Source organism: Meles meles, chromosome 9, assembly GCF_922984935.1.
Source record: "Meles meles chromosome 9, mMelMel3.1 paternal haplotype, whole genome shotgun sequence".
Lineage (NCBI taxonomy): Eukaryota > Metazoa > Chordata > Mammalia > Carnivora > Mustelidae > Meles > Meles meles.
Genome location: NC_060074.1, coordinates 36,685,212 through 36,707,508, shown reverse-complemented (window position 1 = coordinate 36,707,508; position 22,297 = coordinate 36,685,212). Strand labels below are relative to the sequence as shown.

The following is a 22,297-nucleotide window of genomic DNA, read 5'->3' as shown; positions in this document are numbered from 1 at the left end:
TTTAGTTGACAGTTTATTAAATACACTACATTTGTGCCTTATTCTGTAGTTTTTTAAATCATTCACACAGGGACTTAGTAAAAACATACTTTATAGAAAACCATCTGCAAAACTAAAATAAAAATAAGAACGCACATTTTACACGCATATTAGATAAACTGCTGGAAATGTTAGGAATTACTTTAGTGAAGGTGACTGGTAAACATGAAGTGCCTTGGCTTTATCAAATCTGACACCAGACCATGACTTCAGAAGTGTTAATGTTGAAATGTGGATGCAAAAAGGTCTATTAACAAAACTGTCCAATCAAACAGTATTTGAAAAACAGGACAAAATAAAGTAATATTTTTCTTCTACAGATACTTTTCTAAATCCATTCCCTATGCCCTCTCGCTCCCATTCAGGGAATAAATTGTGTGGGCTGATGAGGCAAAAATTCCTTTTAAAAAACAAACTAGAGCCTATTTACAAAACATGCAAAGGGAGAATTTTAAGTAGGTGTTTGTTACTGCAGATCTGCTTTAAGTGACTACAGCTGAGTGAGAGAACATACCTTGACTTCTCCAAGTATCAGTCCCTCCCTCCTCCTTTCTGGAAGAAATACATGTTCAGGGCATGGGCTATAAAATGGCATACAATGCAAAGACAGAAACAAAGAAGTTTGTAAATGCTTTATATTTCCAGCTGTTGAGACACGAGTTTTGAGAGCTGAGGTTACCTCTAGCGGCGGAACCAGAGCCAGCTGTTAAGAAGCCAGAACGCTACAGTAATTGAATACATGACCATTTCTCTTTTAGCACGCTCTTTGTTCTCCTCTTCTAGAAGTTGCAGACGTCTATTTAGCTTGATTATCTAAGTGAAAAACCGTGACAAAAAACAAAAGAGAAACTTTAATGCACAGAGCAATTACGTTCTTATAAAGCAGGATGACTTTCAAAAGAATTCTTATAAACAATGAACAGTTACTTTGGGAGCAAAATAAACTATATGCAGAAAAAATGTTACCCATGACAGCTTAAATTCACGGATATAATCTTTTCCTTTTCCTTCTCCAAATTTCTGAGTCAGAAAAAGTGTATTTGCCTTCCTTCCCTGATTCAATGTGGGCCAAGGAAACTGTTGCATACTGCCTGCTATTCCAATCAAAAAGACCAAGTAAGTACACATTTAGGCAGGCCTAGCACAGCAGAAAGGATGAGGGGCTCCTGCTCCTTTCTAGAAGCTTCTGTCACCCAGCTTCAGTTGTTCATCTTTAACCTACTTTAATTGCCATCTCCATCCACTCTCTGAGTGACTGGGAGCATCTCATAAAATAACCTATTAGAGCGGGCCCTGTGCTCTGCCATTCAGACCCTTCAGGACTGAAAGGCTAATAATTCTCCAGCTGCTAGGAGTGTCACCTAGGCTGTTGGCCCTCACTGTCACAGCCCTGGGCTGAACGACTGCCTTGCCTATGCTTATGCTCCTTTACCGGGGCAGCAGCATGTATCCAATCAGATAGTGAAGGGATGAAAGGCCTAGCCCTTGTTCCAACTCTGAAGGGTCACCCCAGCTTCAGAGCTCTGCAGGAGGCTGGCCACATGCAGCCCTTGTTCTGACTACACTGCAGCCCAACATTTCCCTCTTGCCCAATCCCACTTCCTTCCCTTCCCTTGGGAGGCGGTCACCCCAGGAGCACTCCCCATAAAACGCTCTATGTGCAAACCTTCATCCTAGAATCTCCTTTCTGGGGAGTCTATCCTGAAACAACTATGTAAAAACACACTATAAAAGCCAGAGGGATTATTAACATTATATTAGAGAGGATGAAGGAAGAGTATTTTCATAATGCAGAATCCTTAGCATTTCAAGGACTGAGAACTCCAAATTGGGGGGTGTGGGGTGGGTGGGGCCAGGAATGGGAATCTATGGGCAGAAACAGAGATAGAGGTGCAGAGATAACCATTTTAACAACCTGAAAAAGTACCTCACTTTTGATCAGTGCTGAGCAATGACTTTTATCCCAGAGCCAATTCAGTTAAAAAAAGAAAAGAAAAGAAAAAAAAGGAGTGTGTAAAGACTACCTTCTCCCAACCATTTGTAATGAGAAGTGCTTATTTGGTCCCATGGGATATAAAGTTCTTACACTAAGCAATCCACTTTATTGCCAATGAAAAAAATTGGCACTGATCCTGAGTCATTTAAATATTTTCGTCTGGGCTAATCTGAGAAGTATCAATACCAAGGCAGCTTTTGAATATTCCACTCTGATCATGGATTACATTTTGCATCTCCGAGCCAGGTGGCCCACAAGTCCCTCATCCCTAGACTAGACTCAGTGAAGCACAACTTGTTGGGTCCTTGGCAACAGGGCAAGGACAGCTGCAGAAGCATAGCTTCCAATGCCGCCAGGGTCACAAATATAAATTCTGCAGAATCTCCTTGGGACTCCGTTTTGTTACTGATCTCAGAAACTCATAGTTTCCCCAGCTGGCTTTCTACTACTTTTAAATTCTCAAAAAATGTGTGTGACTTATTTATAATGACTGTATCTTTGTCCTCTACTCATTCACCTCTAAGCTAAGGATTGAGAAGATGTTAAAACTTTGAGACTCTTACTACACTTTCAGGAAGGCAAGGTTGTTGGTGTAATGGTGAATTCAATGACAAATGCCAAAGAAATGCCCTTCCTTCAATAGGCAAGGTATAAATCAGTATAAGAAAATATGTACAGGGGCACCTGGGTGGCTCAGTGGGTTAAGCCGCTGCCTTCGGCTCAGGTCATGATCTCAGGGTCCTGGGATCGAGTCCCGCATCGGGCTCTCTGCTCTCTCTCTCTCTGCCTGCCTCTCTGCCTACTTGTGATCTCTCTCTGTCAAATAAATAAATAAAATCTTAAAAAAAAAAATATGTACAAACTTGTAATACAGCATTCTTTTTTTTGAGAAAGATTTTATTTATTTATTTGACAGAGGGAGAGAGAGAGAGATCACAAGTAGGCAGGCAGAGAGAAAGGTGGGGAAGCAGGCTCCAGGGAGCCCGATGCAGGGCTCGATCCCAGGACCCTGATATCATGACCTGAGCTGAAGGAAGGGGCTTAACCCACTGAGCCACCCAGGCACCCCAGCATTCTTTGTTTTAATAAGTGAGACTCAAAATAAAGTATTATTTGCTTCATATTAGCCTTTTATTATATTAAATCTTTAAAATGATACTGATACATTATTATGCTAAAATATTTAGTTTCTTCATCTTAGAAATACTTTATTCATTCACTCCTCCTCTACATCTACTTGGCACAGACACAATTACAACACTGAGCCCGCCTTCCTCACATGTGTGCAACTGTGTGATTCTAGAGGCTGAGGCACTCATAGTAAAAATGTGTGTATGCAACTATAGTTCCAAGATAGGACTTTTTATAGAACACAAGAACTGTGTTTATAAAGACACTGTGCAATATGGAAGCAGTGATTTCCAAAATGGAATTCTCAGAGTAACACAGGTTCCCAAAGTGACTGTTACAAATTTCAAAAAGTCAAACAAGCAATTTATGACTATACCAATTTGCTAAAATGCCAAGATTCTTTGTTATTGGCCAGAATTACACCAATCCATCCTGGTAATACTGTTTTATGCTGACCAAAACATGTAAATGGTGGTTTAACATATCTTTAATGAAAATGGAAAAGTCAGGGCCTCTAGGTGGCTCAGATGGTTAAGCATCTCCCTCAGTCGGTTAACCTCAGGTCATGACCTCAGGGTCATGAGATTGGGCTCTGCATCGATCTCTGGCCCCAGTAAGGAGTCTGCTAAAGTTTCTTTCTCCCATGCCCTCCACCCCATGCTTGCTCTCACTTGCTCACTCTCTCTCTAAAACAAATAATTAAATAAATCTTTTTTTTTTAATGGAAAAGTCAATTATGGCTTATTAAACAGCATGACAAATAAAATATTTCAGTTCATGGGTTCCACAGGAGAGAAAATGATAAAATGTTAAAAACTTATCATTTAAAGTATCGTATAATTTAGGATTATATCTTATCTGGTACACTAAATACCTGTCGTCTTAATGAAGCTGCATCTACAACAGTCATGTCGTCTGAAGTTCCTTCAATTGTTGTATCTATATGTGACATGCCATGCCTAGCAGATGAGAAATAAAGAATACATTTTAGTATTAGAATAGAACTAAGAGTATCTGGTAAGTCATGTCATGTGTTCGGTAATATTCAAAGAACTGTTCAAAAGACTGATATTTCATAATATGAATTACTAAAATATCTTACCATCTGAATTGGTACCAACAAAAGAAACCAGAGGAAAAAGCAAAAGTATTTTGAGCAATGACTTAAGAGCTGCCACTCTAGGATATAACAATGCGTAATTCTTCCACAAACTCATGTCTTTATGTACTTCCACAGGAGTCCCTGCTGAGACTCACTGGCAGGGAACACAAAGTAAACGAACTCTAGCTAAAAAAAATAAGACAGATTTTTTTTTTTTCTTATTTCTCCTCCTCTTCTTACTGCCTTTTCTCTTACCATTTCTACCCTTTACTTACTTGTTGTTACCTATCTCAACTGTGTCTCCCACAGAAGGAATTATAAAATCTCCGAGTACATCCTGTTACTATGTTCAGATCCAGAATTGGTTCAATGATAAATCATTAAGAGGCTTTGTATAAAATAATACTGGAAAGCCACTAAGAACAACTCCAGAGAAAGCACATTAAGAAATACTTCTTTTGCAAATACAGTTACTTCTAAAAGAGCACTGCTTTTTAAATGCACGACAATAAACTTCTAAGAAACAAATACACACAAATGCAGTTCTTCCCCTTTGCCTGGATTTCCACTTCTTAAGCTTATTTTAATTAATGGCTTAATCGAGATATAATTTACATACCATACAATTCACCTCATATGTTTATATTCTCACTATTTTAATCCTGTATGGTTATTTCAGTGCAATGGCATAGTAACTTGCCTGAATGAGCAGAATATAAATAAACTGAATTAGTAAGTAATGTTTTTGTAATTCACAGAGAGTTGACACATGGATCATATATTCTAATCTTTCTAGCAAGTCTCCATTACAAAAAGCACATTACCACACAAAGGGGTACGAGGAGAATTACAGTTTCATCCAGACATGTTAAAGACAAGTATATTCAGAAAATCCTTTGGTTTCATATGCTGTTGAAACTTTAATAAAGTAGGTGGAACAGAATCTTTTATTTTATACTTTTCCAGGGTGCTCCCAGCCAGTGTCATCATTCTGAACACAGAATGTTCACTGTAGGTGTAGATAACTACAGGTGCGCCAGTTTCAAGGACTGATGGTATGCACTGACTCTAGATAATATAGAACAATCTCTAAACATTCCTTTTATGGTGAAAGGAACTTGCTTTCCCATTTAACCACTCCTTTCTTCACTATAAGAGTAAATATCCTGAAGACTGAGAGTAACTGCATCAGTGAGGTGAGCTGAGCGAGCAGATGTTGGGACTATGGGTTTATATAAATATCAGAGTTCATTATTCTTTTAAACATTAAGACAGAATCATTAAAAGATTAGAGGAGAAAACAGGATTTGAAGATTCCTTTTCTTTACACCTTCAAAGGTCTTTACAGGTCTTCAGAGTAAAACTTTTCTATTTCCCTCAGATTGCCTATGAGAAATAAGCTGGGGAGGCAGGGGGGCGGGGGGAGGGGGAAGCAATGGCTTCAAAGGTAAAGGGACCTAGGCTGAACATAGAGAAGGAAGTGTAAGTGACAGGGATTACTCAATTTAAATCTTGAATTAAGGTGTTAAACATCTGTAAAGGAATCTTTATTTGCGAAGAAATCTAAGGACATGGCCAAAGGCTTTACACCTATATAACTCAAGGTACAACCAAAAAATTACTTTTAAGGTGTGTCTTAAACTAAAAGCTGTATTTATCAGAACTAAAAACTAAGAAATGCTAAGTTAGATCACAGACTGAAAGTTCTTTCACAGAAAGAGAAAAGGATCACAAACTTAAGTTCTAACTTCAGGGAAATATTCAAGGGTAAACTTACAATGGATTTTATTAATACTGTGAAAGAAACCAGTCAGCAGAGTTGTAAGGGACCACTAAGGAAATACGTTTCAATTCCTCTAAGCTAAATTCAGTATTATTAAGAAAACTCTACTGCAACAGATCATACACTTCTGCTTAAAATAAGAAAAATTATCTCTGGAAAAAATGACAGTAATGGTATTTGTGAATACCAACCAGATTTCTTTTCCCCAGAAGATGAGAAATAGGGATTTGGGCACCTTAGAACCCTAAGGATTCCTATGTGTCATTCTATCTGTCCTCATGCATGACAGGAACAAATAATTACTCAGGCTAAGAAGTATGTCTGAAAGAGCTAGAAGAGCAAAAATAAGAGGGAAAAGCTTAAATTAACAATGACAAAAACTCTTCAAACTAAATTTCTTTTTTAAACACTGAACTTCCTAGATTGTGAATGCTGATTTCCCCCAATTTAAGATGGCACCTTACACAAAGGTTTCTCCATACACTGCAAGTGACACTACAACTACAAACAATTAACAACTAAAAAGGAAATGGTAGACAGAACCCCGGGCAAAACTTAAAATGAAGCACATAAAACAAGATTTAAGATGACTTTTTCTGTGTTTCAGCATGATCGTCTATAAGCTCCTAAAACTATATTTAAATATCTCAGATGTTCCCAAGATACCATAACTGTCAAGCATTTTTCTTCATCCTGTAGTAGACAAATGTCATGAATGACTAGGTTTGCTGTTCTCAGAGAAAAGCAGGTTGTACTCAGAGCGGAAATCTGTAGAAGTTCAAGCTACAATATAAAGGCCTACTACATGCATTATGTCCTGCAAAATACAATTTCAGTCAACTATTTACCCTGTAATTACAAAGTCTCAAAATTTACCTGACGTTGTCATGATGAGGATTAGAAGTGGCGGCAGCAGACCCACCACGCAACACAGGTCTAAGGCAGGTTTTTGCGGGAGAAGGCACAAGACAGAATCAGGAAACAGAGAAGTAATAAAATAAAAGCAAAAACAAGACAAAAAAGTGTCAAATAGGATTATATTGTATGTTGCAATACAATATAATATCTTTCAAATACTTTAAAAATCTTTGTACTACATGGCCTCCATTTTGATTTTCATAAATTTAACATTTCACCATGGGTTAAAAAACAAAAGGAATAGATCTTGTGTGACAAGATAGCACGCACATTAAAAAAATTTTCTTTGGTGCCTATTATTTTAATTTATGAAATTCAAGACAGAGGACAACCCTGTTTAAAAGGTCTAATTTCTCTTTTCTAGTTGGAAAAAGAAAATCACCAGCCACTCTGGAAGCATGTCAACAACCGGTTAGTAGCACCTGCATGATCATGGTTGCTCGTCTGGTAACAACAGCCCTATCTCAAAAACTGAACACTTCAAGTAACTCTCATTTCCCACAATTCCTTCCCTCCCACCTCAATCATTTGATTTACACCCGATATCTCACTGTAGCTGTGTCTCATTCAAACCTCAGCCCTCGAGAGCAAAGCTGCTAGCCTTGGTTCTGGAGCTGAGAGAGTCCGTCCCTAGCACAGGCTCTGAGGCCGTGAGGGCTCTGAGGGCTACGCTAGGGCACATTACAGAAGTACAACCAAATGGGGGAGTCTCATCTTGAGACAACCAGGAGTGACATACAGGGCAGCTGGGAATGAAGACTTAAGGTGCACTGGAAAACTTTGTGGGGATTTTCATGTTTTAGTACATACTTTGGTTCTAGAGGACAGTTAGTTCTCTACCTAGGTAAGCAGAGTAACCTTTTCACGAAACTTCATTTTTAAAAATCAGAAAACAAAAGCTCTCTGTGGTTGCTGGTCAAGTCCCCCAAAAGTAATTAGCAACATTTACCAGCCAGAGAAAGGAGGCTGAGCTATAGGGTCCCTATAAGGATTTTAAGAATTATTACCTTCTATTTTAAATGTCTCATTCTCTAAGTATTGATGAGGTCTTTGCCTGTATTGAAGTATCAAGGCAATACTTAATTACAGTAAACATTTAATACCAAACGAACTAGATTTTTCTGTAAGTTGGTACAGCTGCAGAATTTTGGCTACAATACAATACAAATCATTGTTTTCTGTTGAGTTAATTCATACAAGGAAATGTTAATGTTTAGCTTGTACTTTCCTAAAGGCTAATTATTGGTGCTTAAAGAAATTTCTGGGGCTCAGAGGATAAGAGATTTAGAGACTGTTGGGGGAGACATGTTAGACTTCTATTGTGCTGGGTAAATAAGAACAGTGAGAAATCACATATGCTTGAAACAGGCTTTTGAACTGTCCCATCCTACTCATATATTCACTCTGTGGCATAGGAAAACTTACTTCACTACAGTCCTGTGTTACACTGATAGGAGAATCATCAACTAAATGAAGCCCCTGCTGGGTGTTACCTAAAGCTCTTCTTAAAAAATTCACACTGGTATGTTCAAACGGATCTGCCATATTCAACATATTCCACCACAGAGATTTCCCTTTTATAATGCAGAGCCAGAAAATAATACAGTTACCTTTCACAACGTATTTCATTTTGTCTTCTCACACTGGCAATTGACACATATAATATAAAAGTAAATTAGACAGGTATTTGGCAAAGTTAGAAACTTCATTCAAGTACCACTTTCTACCATAAGTATGATTTAATACATAAAAAAATATTTTTAAGTTTGATGTTTGACAATAATGTTTTGTAATTAAAGCAGCAAAAGGGAGAGATCCAAGGCTCTCCAAGTTCTCGCATTAACTTGTATATTAACATTTTTAGTAAATAAATGCTCTGACTTAATAAAGTATGTGTTTCTTCACTAAAAAATGGACACCACTATGGTGAATAAACAGTAATATATTTATATGCATACTTGCAAAAATATCAATTATTAACACAATGGTTTCGTATTCTATTCAAAGCTAATATAATCTGCTTGAGAAAAACTATATAAAAATAATCAAGTTGCTTCTAAAAATAACACTTAAACATGCTAAGGATGACTAATCTGTTGATATTTAAATAATGTTCTTACATGAGAATTAAGTTTCTTTTTTAAAATGTTAATATTTTGCTTTAGAGAATGAGATAGGGAGTTCTAGCAGACGTCAGGAGACATGGACATCTCCTGGTCAGCCAAGGACTAAATCATATCAGCATAAGAGCATTTAAATTTTTGATACATCAATTTTCCAAATGCACAGCACTGACCTGTGTAAATAAACTTTTGTAATATGTATAAAGGATTTAGCTTTGTCTCCATGTGGAGTTTGGTTTTAGATCAAGGAAGTTCTCATAAGAAGAGAAAACAAAAATATAGTACATAAACCTTTCCACAGTGTTCCCCGAAGTGTCAACTAAAAATTGTTCTTCCATCAAGCAAATGTGAATCCACATTTTTTAATGATAATAAAGCAGGCAGGACTTTTTTTCTTTCTTCCTGCCAAATAATTCTAGCTTAATTTAACTGTACCTAATGTGAGGACAGAAGACCAAAGATAGGATATTGCATTAGCATAACCACCAAGAATAATAAAATAGGAAAGAAAAACTGATATACAGAGCAAGAAACATAAAAGCACTTAAAACTTTATAAGCAATATTGTTTTAATAATCATGCAAATAGAACATTATCCAAATTTCACATTCCTACTTCTTATATCTGCAAAGTCATGCCAGACAGTTCCCTTATAGAAATAAAAACTGATTTGGTACTTACAATTCTGATTAAATCTTGCTCAACATTTAGATCATAAGAAATTTAAATACAATCATGGGAAAAAAAAAAGAAAAAAAGGAACCCTTTCAATAATAAAAACAATCAGTAAGACTAATAGAATCTAACCATTTAGGGTCCAAGGTAACAACTAATGGTATGTATCCAGGAGCAAAGAATTATTAATAAAATTACTTCATGAATTAAAAAAATCTCTTTTAAGTGAACAAGAAGAGATCATTCCTTTTCAGAGAATGGATTTTAAAGCCATCAATTCATTACAATTAAAAAATGAAGAAAACTTCATTTAGGGCTCAAAACAGGTTTTCATAATAAAAGAATACAAAGTAAATTCTACATTGGTAAGATTTCTGATTTTGTATTTCTTAACTTAAAGCAAAATTCTTTTCCATTATGGAGAAGGACTGTTTTGTGAAGTCGTAATTATTTAATCTGTATCAAATTTATAAATATCTTTCTCAATCAGATATTTTCAGTGTAACAGCATTTGATATGACATAATTTGACCTCATAATCTGGTCTCTTCTAAGGGCCTACTGTAATTAAAAAGTGAAAGAGGATACCTGGTGAAGAATAAAGCTGTTTTAAGGTAGGAGAAGAAAACAGGCCTTTGGGAAGATCAGTTCTTAAGTGCCAGGTACTTTATATTCAGTATTGTTTGAAAGCATCGTCCATGACCCTAAATTGAGGCCATTATTACCTATATCTTAAATGAAGATGGTGGGGTACAGGGAGGAAGAGTCCTCACAAGAATCTAGAAAACTAGGTAATATTATTATTATCCCTCTATCTCTTTTTTGAATAGATGAAGAAAATGAGGCCCAGAGAAGCTAAGTAAGCTAAGCTGTCCAAGGCCCTCATGTAGCTAGCTGTTCAGTGAGGCGGATCATGATGAATCTGACTGGCCCCCTGAATCCATGCTTTTTCTTCTGAACCGTGCTGCTTCTTACAGGATGCAAATACTCTAAGACAGTCCTCCAAACCCGTGGGGAGGGGGATGCAGATGTATACACACATGCATACATATACATGAATGCACATATACATACCTGCATATGTAATTTTTCCCTGCTATGAACTTTCTGTTTTAAGCTCTTTCTGGTGCAGCTTTAAGTTCTGGGGCCCAAATGGATAGCACTGCATTTACCCTGGGAAGGCTTAGAAACACCAGTCGATGGTACTGACAAGTGTTCATGAAGTACGGTAAAACCTCCGAGGTTTGTATGAGGTTCAAAAGCACTCACCAAGAAAGTTTGTTCAGAGCGAGCCATAAGACATATCAACTCCTAAGGTACAAAACAAGGTTTACTGGAAGGGCCAGCTGAACTTACTGGGCTTTCTTCAAAAGTTAAGTCTTCTAAAATGACCATAAAAATTCAAACAGTGACTCACAGTGTCACGACATAAAATGTTTGGAGTTGAAATGAAACTGCCTATACCTTTCCCACACTATGCCAAAAAGCTCCCCAAATTTTATATATATATATATCTGAAATACAGGCAAAAAAGAATTTGCATGAGCAATTCCAAGTATACTACTCATGATTTCACTTGGGGATGTTCAAAAGTGAGAGAAGTTATCAATACTGAAAAATACCAGTATTATCAAAAAGATAATAGCACTTGAGGTTTTCAGTACAGGCCTAGAAAACCGTAGCTAAAAGGAAAGTAAAAAAGTGTCCTGGCAGCTACACTGATACTGTCTTCTCAGATTTGCTTCATTAATCCAACCATATTAGTATCATAATTGATTCGATCAAAAGACTTATTAAAGAAAATCAGTGTGCTTCAGTCCAACATCCTACACTTAGTCCAACAGTAGGCCTCTGCGTATTCCAATGGAGTCAAGTACTTAGGAGACGTCAACAAACCTTCAAAAAAAATCATCATACTTCAAGTATATAGTTATTAACTGAATACTCTCCCTGACTGAAGAGAAGCTAACAGAATCTTGTGAAATGTGAATTTTGGACAATAATTCCAAATTAAAAGAAAGCAAAGCACGTTGTTTTAAACCACTGCATCTTGGAAAGAGACGAAAGTGCAAACACAAAAGGAAGACACCACAGTCCACAGTCCAACAAGGAGCCAAAAAAAATATGCATTACAGCTAGCAAGAGTCACTGATGGCCAATCACCTGCGATTTTCATCCAGCACATCCAAGATCTGCTGGTAAGCCCTACGGGTGGAAGACTGGATAAGCGACAAAATGCCTCGAGCAGAAGAAAGATTAGCTCCGTCTTCAGGTAACATTTGGGGAGGACAGACCCGAACCTGTTGTGGCGATGGTGTCACACTGTTTACACAGCACAGCAAATGAAGAGAAAAACACTCAAGTCAGATTTTTATAAAACTTCAGCTGATCAGTTTCCCCAAATACTTAATATTTTAAGGATTATCTTAGTTTTCTTATCCCTTTTCCCACCCTTCACTTTCCCCTATGAAAACAGTCAAACCGAACAAGTTAACGAACATATTAAATTGTTTTAAAAAAACAGCTACAATGCAACGTCTGTGTCTGTGCAGCCTTACACATCAAATTAAACAAACCGAATATGAAAAAACAACTTTGGAGCAGGAAGAGAACTACAGCAAGCAGCAGTGGGTTCAACCTCGAGCTTTGAAGAAGCAGCATTCATTACTTGGTGTGTAATCTGATCTAGTCAATCAAACCTCTAACAACCAACGCTGCACTGTGACTTATGGATGGTGAGAAGATTAAGACAGAGAGTTCTAGTATACAGGTGTCAGAGTTCAAACACGTGAATCAAAATGATTCCATGAAAATGCCATTGCAAATACTTCACAAAGACAAGGAAGCAAGCTGAGTTTACGAGGCATAAATTAAAAATGAATTAAAGTTTCACAAAGCTGTAACAAAGGCATTTTGATAGCTTAATTATATTAAAGCATATGGTCTCTAGCTAAATGACTAAAACATAAAACTACTCCCAATTCTGTGCAGAGAGTGAAAAGAGAGGCAAGAGAGTTCTTAAATTATCCAGATGGATGTTAAACAACCATTTCTGGGTTTCTTGGTGACATACTCTTAATCATTCTTTCCTGTGTAAACTGAGAGTCACAATTTCTTTGGCTCCATTGCCAGTGCTTCATAAAGGCTGAACGTATCTGAATAAAGCAATTTTACGGTTCTAACCTAAACTCTGGAGCTTGGTGTATTTTCAGAGAGCAGTTGAATGTTAGGGCGTGATCAGTTGTGTGAGGTATTTAAGTGATACCAGGACTTGGCCATCTGGTTTGTTACATTAAGAGGCTTTGTTGCCATAAAAAGACCATGACCCTGGGATGTGGGCTCAAGGCTTTTTCTCAGTGTCAGTGCAAAAATGCCTTAGGCTAAAACTCATCCTTGTGTGTTTCATCCAAAAAAATGAAAGTGGAACAGATAGTGAACAACTGAAAAGAGAAAAATCTTTCATTTTGACTTGTGTAATCTTTTCTAACTCAACATGCATTTTGTTTGGAAACCACAACATAAGTGGGATCATTTTTGAAAGGACAGCTGACATCTAATATTGTTCCCGGAGTCCCCAGAACATTAAAAACAAAATCCACAATTTTGTAACTTTGAAAGTCTTGATGATTCAAAGCGAGAAGTATTATAAATAAGAAAGCCATGTTTTCCACAGACTATTTAGAAGAAAAAAATCTAAGCCATAACTTGGCATACTGAGAAATTAATTTTGTTTTTTTTAAGATTTTATTTATTAATTTTTGACAGAGAGAGATCACAAGTAGGCAGAGAGGCAGGCAGAGAGAGTGAGAGGGAAGCAGGCTCCCTTCAGTGCAGAGAGCCCGACGTGGGACTCGATCCCAGGACCCTGAGATCATGACCTGAGCCGAAGGCAGCGGCCTAAACCACTGAGCCACCCAGGCGCCCCCTGAGAAATTAATTTATCAGGGCTAATTCACCACAGGAATTTGGCCTGTTGTTGTCTAGATAAATGCAAACTTTTAGGTGCTCATGGATGATTACCCCAAATGTCTGTCCAGAGATTCTGTAATATATATAAGCCAATTTATCAACTGACCCAAGATACATGGCCAAACCCATATTGAGCATCCAAGAAGAGTAAATCTGGGATACAAAGTCTAGGTACTAGCCTTGTACTCAGCCCTCTTTAGGGAGCACAGGGAAAACCTGAACTTCTTGCTCTTTGTGAGAGAGCAGACTGAATTCATGTTAGAAAAGTGTCACCAGAAGCAGGAATTAGGCCAGTTCTATAACTATAAACAAACAATCCAACTTACATTCTCTTGATAGAGCTGGCAACAAACTTGGCTTTACTTAAATTGTAAAAGACTCACCAGTACAATATTCTGATATAATTGAAGTTTTTTTGTCTTTGCATTTTGGGGCTTAAATCAAACATCTGGCACATTATTCTGCATCAGTAAATACATTAGCTATACACTAATATTAAAGACTATAATAATGAATATTTAGAATTATAATCTTGGAGCAACAATGTCAATAAACTAAATCCAAATTCACTACAGAAGTCTGACGGATTTTTGTCCACTAAAAATTACAGAAGGGTTACTTCCTTCGAGAGAAGTAACTTTGTCAGAAACGAGTAATATGTACTATTTATTTAAAGTTCTAAAAGTACAAATATCTCCTGTCTGTACACAGGAAATCAGGTGGCCCTTTATAAAGTAGTCAAGCAAAAACAGAATAATTGCAAAGAATTCTTAGGAAGGAATACACAGAAGGTTGAGTTTGAAAACAGTCTATAAGATCTCTGCTGATTCTAAGATTCTATGCATGATGATATGAAAATTGGAATATGATAACAAATGAAAAAAACCTACATGATCTTCAATTATAACTTAATAAGAAAAAACATTTATATAGAAGGATAAAAGGTGAAATTAAGTCCTTATCAATACTAGTAAAGACATTTATCTCATCAAAGACCAAAATCAAAAGCATATTTGGATTTCTGGTTGTTTTTCAAAAGAAGTTAAAGTTCCAAAGATTAGTAAGAACTTTAACTTACTTTTCAGTATTTATTTGATAATCCTTCATAAACACCAAAAATAGAACAGGACTATTTTTAAAACTGCTAACCACTTTGGGCAGTATATATATAGATAAAATGCCCTTGACTAACATTTCCATCTATAGTTGAACCAAATGATTAAATTACAAATGACCAGAATTACCCTAATTAGAAGTAATAAATACTTTAGCAATTTTTTTTTCTTTTTAAAGCTTTAAGTGGTCTTGCAGGTGTTTTTTTATGAATAAATTTAAGAACAATAACAACAAAAAAGCAAGCCCATTTTAGCAATCAGCCTGACTGGCATCAACTGTGGAAGGAAACAGTGTTTAGGTTTTTCATCTCTGTCTACTCATCCACCCAATCAAGGTATACCGACTTTAGTTTTGACAAGCGAATTATTGTGAAAAGCAAAAAAGTAAACATTTGCCAAGGCACTGGGATTATTAGAGCAAATGTTATAATATTAGTAATTAAATAGAAATGTACTTTGATAATAAATTCATCCAAGTAATGTTATAAAACAGCAAAATGTCTTTCTCTTTTTCTTTTACAAAAGATTAGGAAATTTTGAAGAAAGTGCTCATGTTTACTGTTATCATTTTATCAGTAACAGATCTACCTCATGCTTATATGAAATCTTACTACATGAATGTTAAGTAAACAACACTAGCCAATGTGAGAACTAAAATTTAAATGAAAATTTATTTGGCATAACTATGTCATTATTAAAAGATCAGTCCAAAGTCAAGTACCTCTTTCCCCAAGGGTTTTCACAGGAACAATGTTTCTCAAACTGTGAGGGTATAACCTCTTTGTTGAGGCTCCAACCTCTTCCAAAAACAGTAAAAGTAAAATCATGAAAAGGGGGAGAAAAAATTTTCATGGAAACACAAATTTTGTACCATTTCTCTCAAAAACATTTAAAGTTTAATTATTTATTTGACAGAGATAGAGACACACAGAGAGAGAGGGACAGACAGACAGAAATCACAAGCAGGGGGAGCTGCAGGCAGAGGGAGGGGGAGAAGCAGGCTCTCCACAGGGAGAGCAGAGAGCCTGATGTGGGGCTCAATCCCAGGACCCTGGGATCATGACCTGAGCCAAAGGCAGATGCTTAACTAACCACCCAGGTGCCCCATTTCTCTTGAAATTTTAAATAGGAAACCTTAATTTTTTTGCCACTACCTGAGGCAATTCCCTGTTTCCTAGAAGCATATTAAGAGAAAAATCAACTTCTGTGGCTCAAGAACTGCTATTGAATTGCTATACAGCAGGCTAAAATATGCCCACAAGAGGTCAGTCACTCCCACACCTTGTTCTATCACACTTACAGAAAGAATTGGTTTAAATGATTTCAAAACATTCTTCTAAGCATTTTAATCTATGGAATTAAAAAAAAAAAAAACTTAATGACAAATCACTCTTAAACCCCATTCTCCTTCTGGATGAAAATAAGGAAAGAAAAGATAGTGTGCTAAAATTGAAAAAAAGATTGGGATTACCCAAACCTGGTTAAGTTGAAACTATAGAGAACTAATATACCAACCAAAGCAAAATAAAGAAAATACAAAAGGATTCATGGTCCTTGTGTACAAATTATTCCATTTTACTTTACTGTTACACTCCAAATCATACATAACTTCCTTAATTGATCTAGCTCTTTTTTTTTCTTAATGAAGTGTATGATGACAGTTTGAGAAATCCTAAAACCCAGGTACTGAAAAGCCAAACAGTAAGAGCATTAGGGTATTATACGATGATAATTACTTGGTGAAATATTAGTATAACATACGCCTGCAAAATTAAAACAACTCCTAGTTGTGAAAAGCAGAGCAGATAAAATCTTACGTGTACTCCGGTGCAGAAATCGACGCCTGGAACCTTGAAATTTTATTTCTTGGGGCAGAATCTGATCTGTGCCACCTTAAATAATAATTATGCTTCTTTTACATTCAGCTTTCATAACAGAAAGAAAAGCTAGATATAAGTCTACTGTTCAGAATTCATTTTTGTGTCAATAGTGGACAACAATCAATCCTACTAACTCTTGAAAGCAATTAAGAAAACAAAGGCCAGTGCTCCTGCTCTTTGTCTGTGTGTACTTCTACTCTTCAAGCCAAGGAATAAAATAAAATGGAGGCAGGCAAAGGTTCATGCATAATGACACATGTTAATTTTACATTACAAAGAAGAGACTAAAGTAGGTAACGACAAAAAAGGTTTAGTAATTACATTAGTGGAAGTAAAATGCAGCTGTTTTACATCAACAATCTCTTCATTACCACATTACCAACACTGAATATATAACAGGGCTCATTATATAAAATTCCTAATGTTAACTATATGTAGATTCTTACAGATGAATTATAAATTTTAAAATTAATAATGGTAGGGGAAGAAAAAGCAAGGTTACATTATTAACAAAAAGATGGTTAAGTATCTTACCATGACATGGTAACATACGAAACATAAAAGTATGGTTAATGTAAATATGGTAATATAAGGATTTCATCGTGAAAGTATAGTTAAATATGCATGTTATTTTTGCCACCAAAAATTAAAACATGAGCTTTTCAGTTTTATTAAACAGCTAGAAAGTGCCATCAAGGCAACTTAAACACAAAAAGAAAGAAAACTTAGTTAACTCTCTAATCTTCTCTGTTATGAGGAACTTAAGTTATTGGTAACTATAAAAATACCTATGAACTAATCATCTACTCTAAATTATACCTCTCTAGGCTGGTTTTCAAACATAGTAAAGCTGTTTCCTTTCTCTTCAACTCAACTACCAATAGTTACTTAAAAACCAAAAGTGATGCTATCCTACAACAGTCCTGTTTTTTTCACTGGTGTGAAATTTCAAATTTATTAGAGACATCTTCATATAACAGAAAAGTTTACTAGAAACCTTCGCTACCTTGTAAAATATTACAAATAGAGAATAACAAAAGCCCTTTGGTATACACTTAATCATTCTGATAGGTACTAAATATCAAGAAGCTATCCTAGCCATCAACTATGTAGCCTTTTTACCATTTGTGTAATATATCTGCAAATATTCTAGAAAAATGGATTTCATGGACCAGCTGATATCCCTGCCAGCCAGGTATCTTCAGAGAAACATAATTACCATAAAAAATTTCATATTAATGGTTAAACTTTTCAGGTACTTCCTAAAGGAGAGATATGTTCATTTTCACTCACTATCTTTCTATATAACCCTTCAGAATAACTAGAACACTTTGGGAGACATTTCAAGATTTTCCAAGAAATCAGAGCAGTTACAGTTCTCCTTTGTGCCTACTACAAGAGAAGAGAGAGCCTAATCCCATCAAAGCCCCTCTGCATCCCTATATTCTTCAGTCAGGTCCAAACTAGAACTTGATGTAGTTTTAACACAAATGGTATATTGTACTGTCCTGTACTTTAGTTGTATATACATTTAAGTGTTTTGCTTTTATCTAGATTTGAAAACTCTGAGAGAGATGTTCCATCTCCTGATTCTGTTGTAGTTCCCAGAGAAGCTAACAGGATGCTTGGCATCAAATATGGTTCATGATGAATGAGTTCATGAAAACTGACCAAAAATGGAATGAGGAAGATATATTAATTTACATAAACATTCTAAATCATCTATTTAGAAAAGCCACAATCACCAATGGATTTGAGACTTAAAATTCTGAACAGATTTTAAAGGGATAGTTTATCCGTGAAAAACCATTAACTTTAATGAAACAACAAAAACATCTGCCTGATCTAAAACATCTTATAGTGGGGTAGCTTTAAGATCAGAGTATGGTAATACAACCAAATGAAAAAGAAAAGTCTAAACAAACAGCCCTTTAAAGAACATACTTATATTTTTGGAAAATGAAATGGATCTAACAATTCAATGACTCACTCAGTACGCAGAGAGCTAAACAATAATCCATGAAAAGTAAAACAATTCCACTTGCCTAAGCTACATACATTGTTTACCACGGCTCATTAGAAGCAGAGCTGGAAGGGCTAGTTCACAATCTGATGAAAAACTGAGTAACTTGAAAATAGACACTTGCTTAAAGTGTTTTCTTTTTGTTTTTTTCAACCTACATGCTAGATAAACATTTTTGAAGGCTGCACAGAACTGAGCACTTACATTTATCAATTTCTCTTAAGTATACCTAATAACCAATTCCCAAAGTAAGTAAATCATACTTCTAGAATTCTGCCATCCACATTGAAGAGGATAATGCTACTGGAAAGTTCTCACAACATATTTTAAGGCTATAAAAATAACTGCAAAAATGTAAAATTGATGTAAATGTAAAACAGATTTCAAACACTTAAAACCAAATCATTTACTTTTTTCTCAGGTTCTTAGGCACAAAACACATACTTTTTTCTTTTTTTAATATTTGGGAGTAAAAAAAAGAATTAATTAGAAATAGATGGGAGAATACATGGAGAAAACTAATAAAGGAGATACACTGTTCAGTGGTTCTACTCACATGGAGTCAGCTCTGACCAGCTGTCCGTTTTGGCGAACGGCATTTTCACTCATAGAGCGCTCTCTTTTTAGCCTGCCAACTGCACGGATCTGTGAGGCACAAAGAAAGAGAGAGGAATAGAAAATATTCTTAGTAGCCTAGTAGCTTCTTAGTATCAAAAGAAGCTTAATCCAAGGCTATTCACAAAATTTACAAAGAACATAACCAAGATTGCTGTCAAGCAGTAGTACAAAAGACAGGTTAAAAAAACAAAAACAAAAACAAAAAACCCTACCTATTATAATGCAGATAAACCTAGGAATGCTTCCTAACCTCCTGAAAAAACTACCTCTGGTTTCTATTTAAGTATCAATCTTACTTGGTACAATTATATTTTTATTTATTGTAATTTATATAATATTATATTGCTTAAGAACAATTTACAACAGTTTTAAAAGGCATACATATTATAGGAAACGGGATGTATTTGTATTACAAATAAATGCTCCAGGATTCTGCGACTAAAGCAAATTCAAATTTGGTTGCATATTTGAAACCTAGACCGAAGAAAAAAAAATAAAGAAAAAAAGCAAGCCTTGGTACTAGCTTAAAAGTTTTGGCATTCCAGAAAGAGCCACATGCTCCCAACCCACATGCTCTTCTTACAGAATGTATCACTGACCTTCTCCATTAAAGGGATAGGATTTATGTTCCCTTCCTTTGAAATTGGGTGGGCTGGTGACTGCTGTAGAAGTGATGCAATGTGGCTTCTGAGACCAGGTCATACACAGCAATAAGGCTTCTGCCTTTCTTCCCTAAGCTGTTCATGTTTGGAACAATGGCACCAGGATGTGATGATTCCATGATTCACATGGAAAGGCCATGTGTAGGTGCACCACTAGCAACTGTAGTTGAGGTCCCAGATAACAGCCCGTATAAACAGACACATGAGAAAACCATCAGCTGATTGTAACTCAGGCTGTAGAGTCATCCAAAGTCATCCCTAGCTTTGAGACTTCCTAGCTTAGACCCAGGTATTGTAAAACAGAAACAAGCTTTCCTCATTATGCCAGCTGCAATTCTTCACACACAGAATCCAGGTCCATGAGCAAGATGGAATTTTGGTTTTTTCCTTTTTCTTTTAAGTTACTTAACGTGGTTTAAATACAGAGCAATAGAACAATGATAATCGCTAATTTTCCTGTTCATTTAGGGTTTTTTTTGTTTTTGTTTTAACTAGAAACAGCCATGGCAACTTCACGGTTTAAAAAAGGGTAAACTTTACTATAAAGGACAATTGGTATGTGAACCAAGGGACTTGAAAGTTAAGATGTAAAAAAAAAAATGCAAATCAGTACCTAGTGATAATTTTTTAAAAACTTGAGAGTAGACAATCAGGTTACAAGCACCTTCAATGGAGAATAAATCCAGATTCTACGACAACAAAATTTAAAACCATACTATACAGCACATAATTTCAGAGCATGGTTTAGATTTGGTTATGGGTTATGAACCATTTATCCACTTAAGCAAAAGAAAAAAAAACACTTCTAGAGACAAAAAAGGAGTCAGTCTGAAGCCAACTGTAAGAGCTCTTTACAGTTAAACCAAAAATAAAAATTCCTTTAAAGCAATATATATGTGTATGTATGTGTGTATATATATATACATATATATGTTAAGATATATACAACTTAAATATATATATTGTTATATATGCATATATATGCAATATATATAGGTGATACATTTATATCTATTTCTGTATCTCTGTATCTCTATCTCTTAATACCACTTCAATCAAGTACACTTGATTCAGAGAGCAGTACTAGTCTGTGAGAATCCCTGTGATCCCTGCATTCCATCTCCCTAGAGAACAGCTCTTCCATGCTGCAGGGATCAAGATGAATCCTCTACTAAATCAGAACCATTCCTGCTGTTGTGTGAGAACTAAGATTAAGCAGGACAGGCAGTGACAGGAGAAAACAAATTAGGTCTATGACTTCAACACACCTGGAAACTAGAGGATCCTAAGTCTGCTATTTTCACCATTTGAAATCTGATTTAAAGATAATTTACCAGGAACACTAAGCCTGATACTAGTGCCATACTGGAGGGAAAAAGCAACTTCAGACAAAAGCATACATTTGTCAGGGGCGCCTGGGTGGCTCAGTTGGTTGAGTGACTGCTCCACGGGGAGTCTGCTTCTCTCTCTGACCTTCTCCCCTCTCATTCTCTCTCTCTCTGTCTCTCAAATAAATAAAAAAAAATCTTTTAAAAAAACATACATTTGTCATGCCTTCTAATACGACCAACTTGTATCCTGTAATACCAAAGTGCATGGACACAGCCTAAGGTGATAAGGAATACCATCTTTTAAATATTTCCACCCTTTAGTTCAGTCATGGTGGTAGTTTTGTTAATCCAAGGTTTTTATTTATTTTTTAAAATTATTTTTTTCCAGCTGCACTGAAATCTAGTTGACAATGCAAGGTTTTTAAATGTCATTCAGAACCAACCGGCACTGACTACCCATTTAAAAACTTGTGTTCTGGGGCGCTTGGGTGACTCAGTCGGTTAAGCAGCAGCCTTCTGCTCAGATCATGATCCCAAGGTCCTGAGATTGAGCCCCACTTCGGGCTCCCTGCTCAGCGGGGAGAATGCTTCTCCCTCTCTCACTCCCCCTGCTTGTGCTCATTCTCTCTTTCTGTCAAATAAATAAATAAAAATCAATAAATAAAAATAAAAACTTGTATTCAGTTCTGAAGCTGAGAAAGTTTCCCAGCTTCAGGTAACTTCCTGCAGGCCTTAGGGTCTTCTGTGTCTGGTAATAGGCTTAAAATTCCTCCCTCCTCATTTATATGCCTAATCAATGCTAAGAACACTAAGAACTGTCATGATTTCCTTATTTTGCAGTTTCTTGCCCAGATCAGTTTATTACTTGGTTGCTTTCATTAGTTTCCTGCAGGTAGAATCATCAAGCGATGGTTATGTCCTAGAGCGGGCTTC

At 36.1% G+C, this 22,297-nt stretch overlaps 1 protein-coding gene across 10 annotated transcripts in view; it reads right to left on the bottom strand.

The window, feature by feature from the left end:
* Positions 1-22,297, bottom strand: part of MFF (mitochondrial fission factor) — a 32,033-nt gene continuing 9,736 nt past the window's right edge. For 2 of the 10 annotated variants that reach the window (XM_046018717.1, XM_046018716.1), the window contains exons 5-12: positions 19,310-19,398; positions 16,668-16,742; positions 15,572-15,649; positions 11,930-12,088; positions 8,580-8,612; positions 6,928-6,987; positions 4,041-4,125; positions 1-852 (exon numbers count right to left, since the gene is read on the bottom strand). In XM_046018717.1, coding sequence (XP_045874673.1) covers positions 721-852; positions 4,041-4,125; positions 6,928-6,987; positions 8,580-8,612; positions 11,930-12,088; positions 15,572-15,649; positions 16,668-16,742; positions 19,310-19,398 — 711 coding nt within the window. In that variant the 3' untranslated portion in view covers positions 1-720. The remainder of the gene's footprint in view (positions 853-4,040; positions 4,126-6,927; positions 6,988-8,579; positions 8,613-11,929; positions 12,089-15,571; positions 15,650-16,667; positions 16,743-19,309; positions 19,399-22,297) is intronic. The other 8 variants (XM_046018718.1, XM_046018719.1, XM_046018720.1 and 5 more) reach the window with 8 other exon arrangements.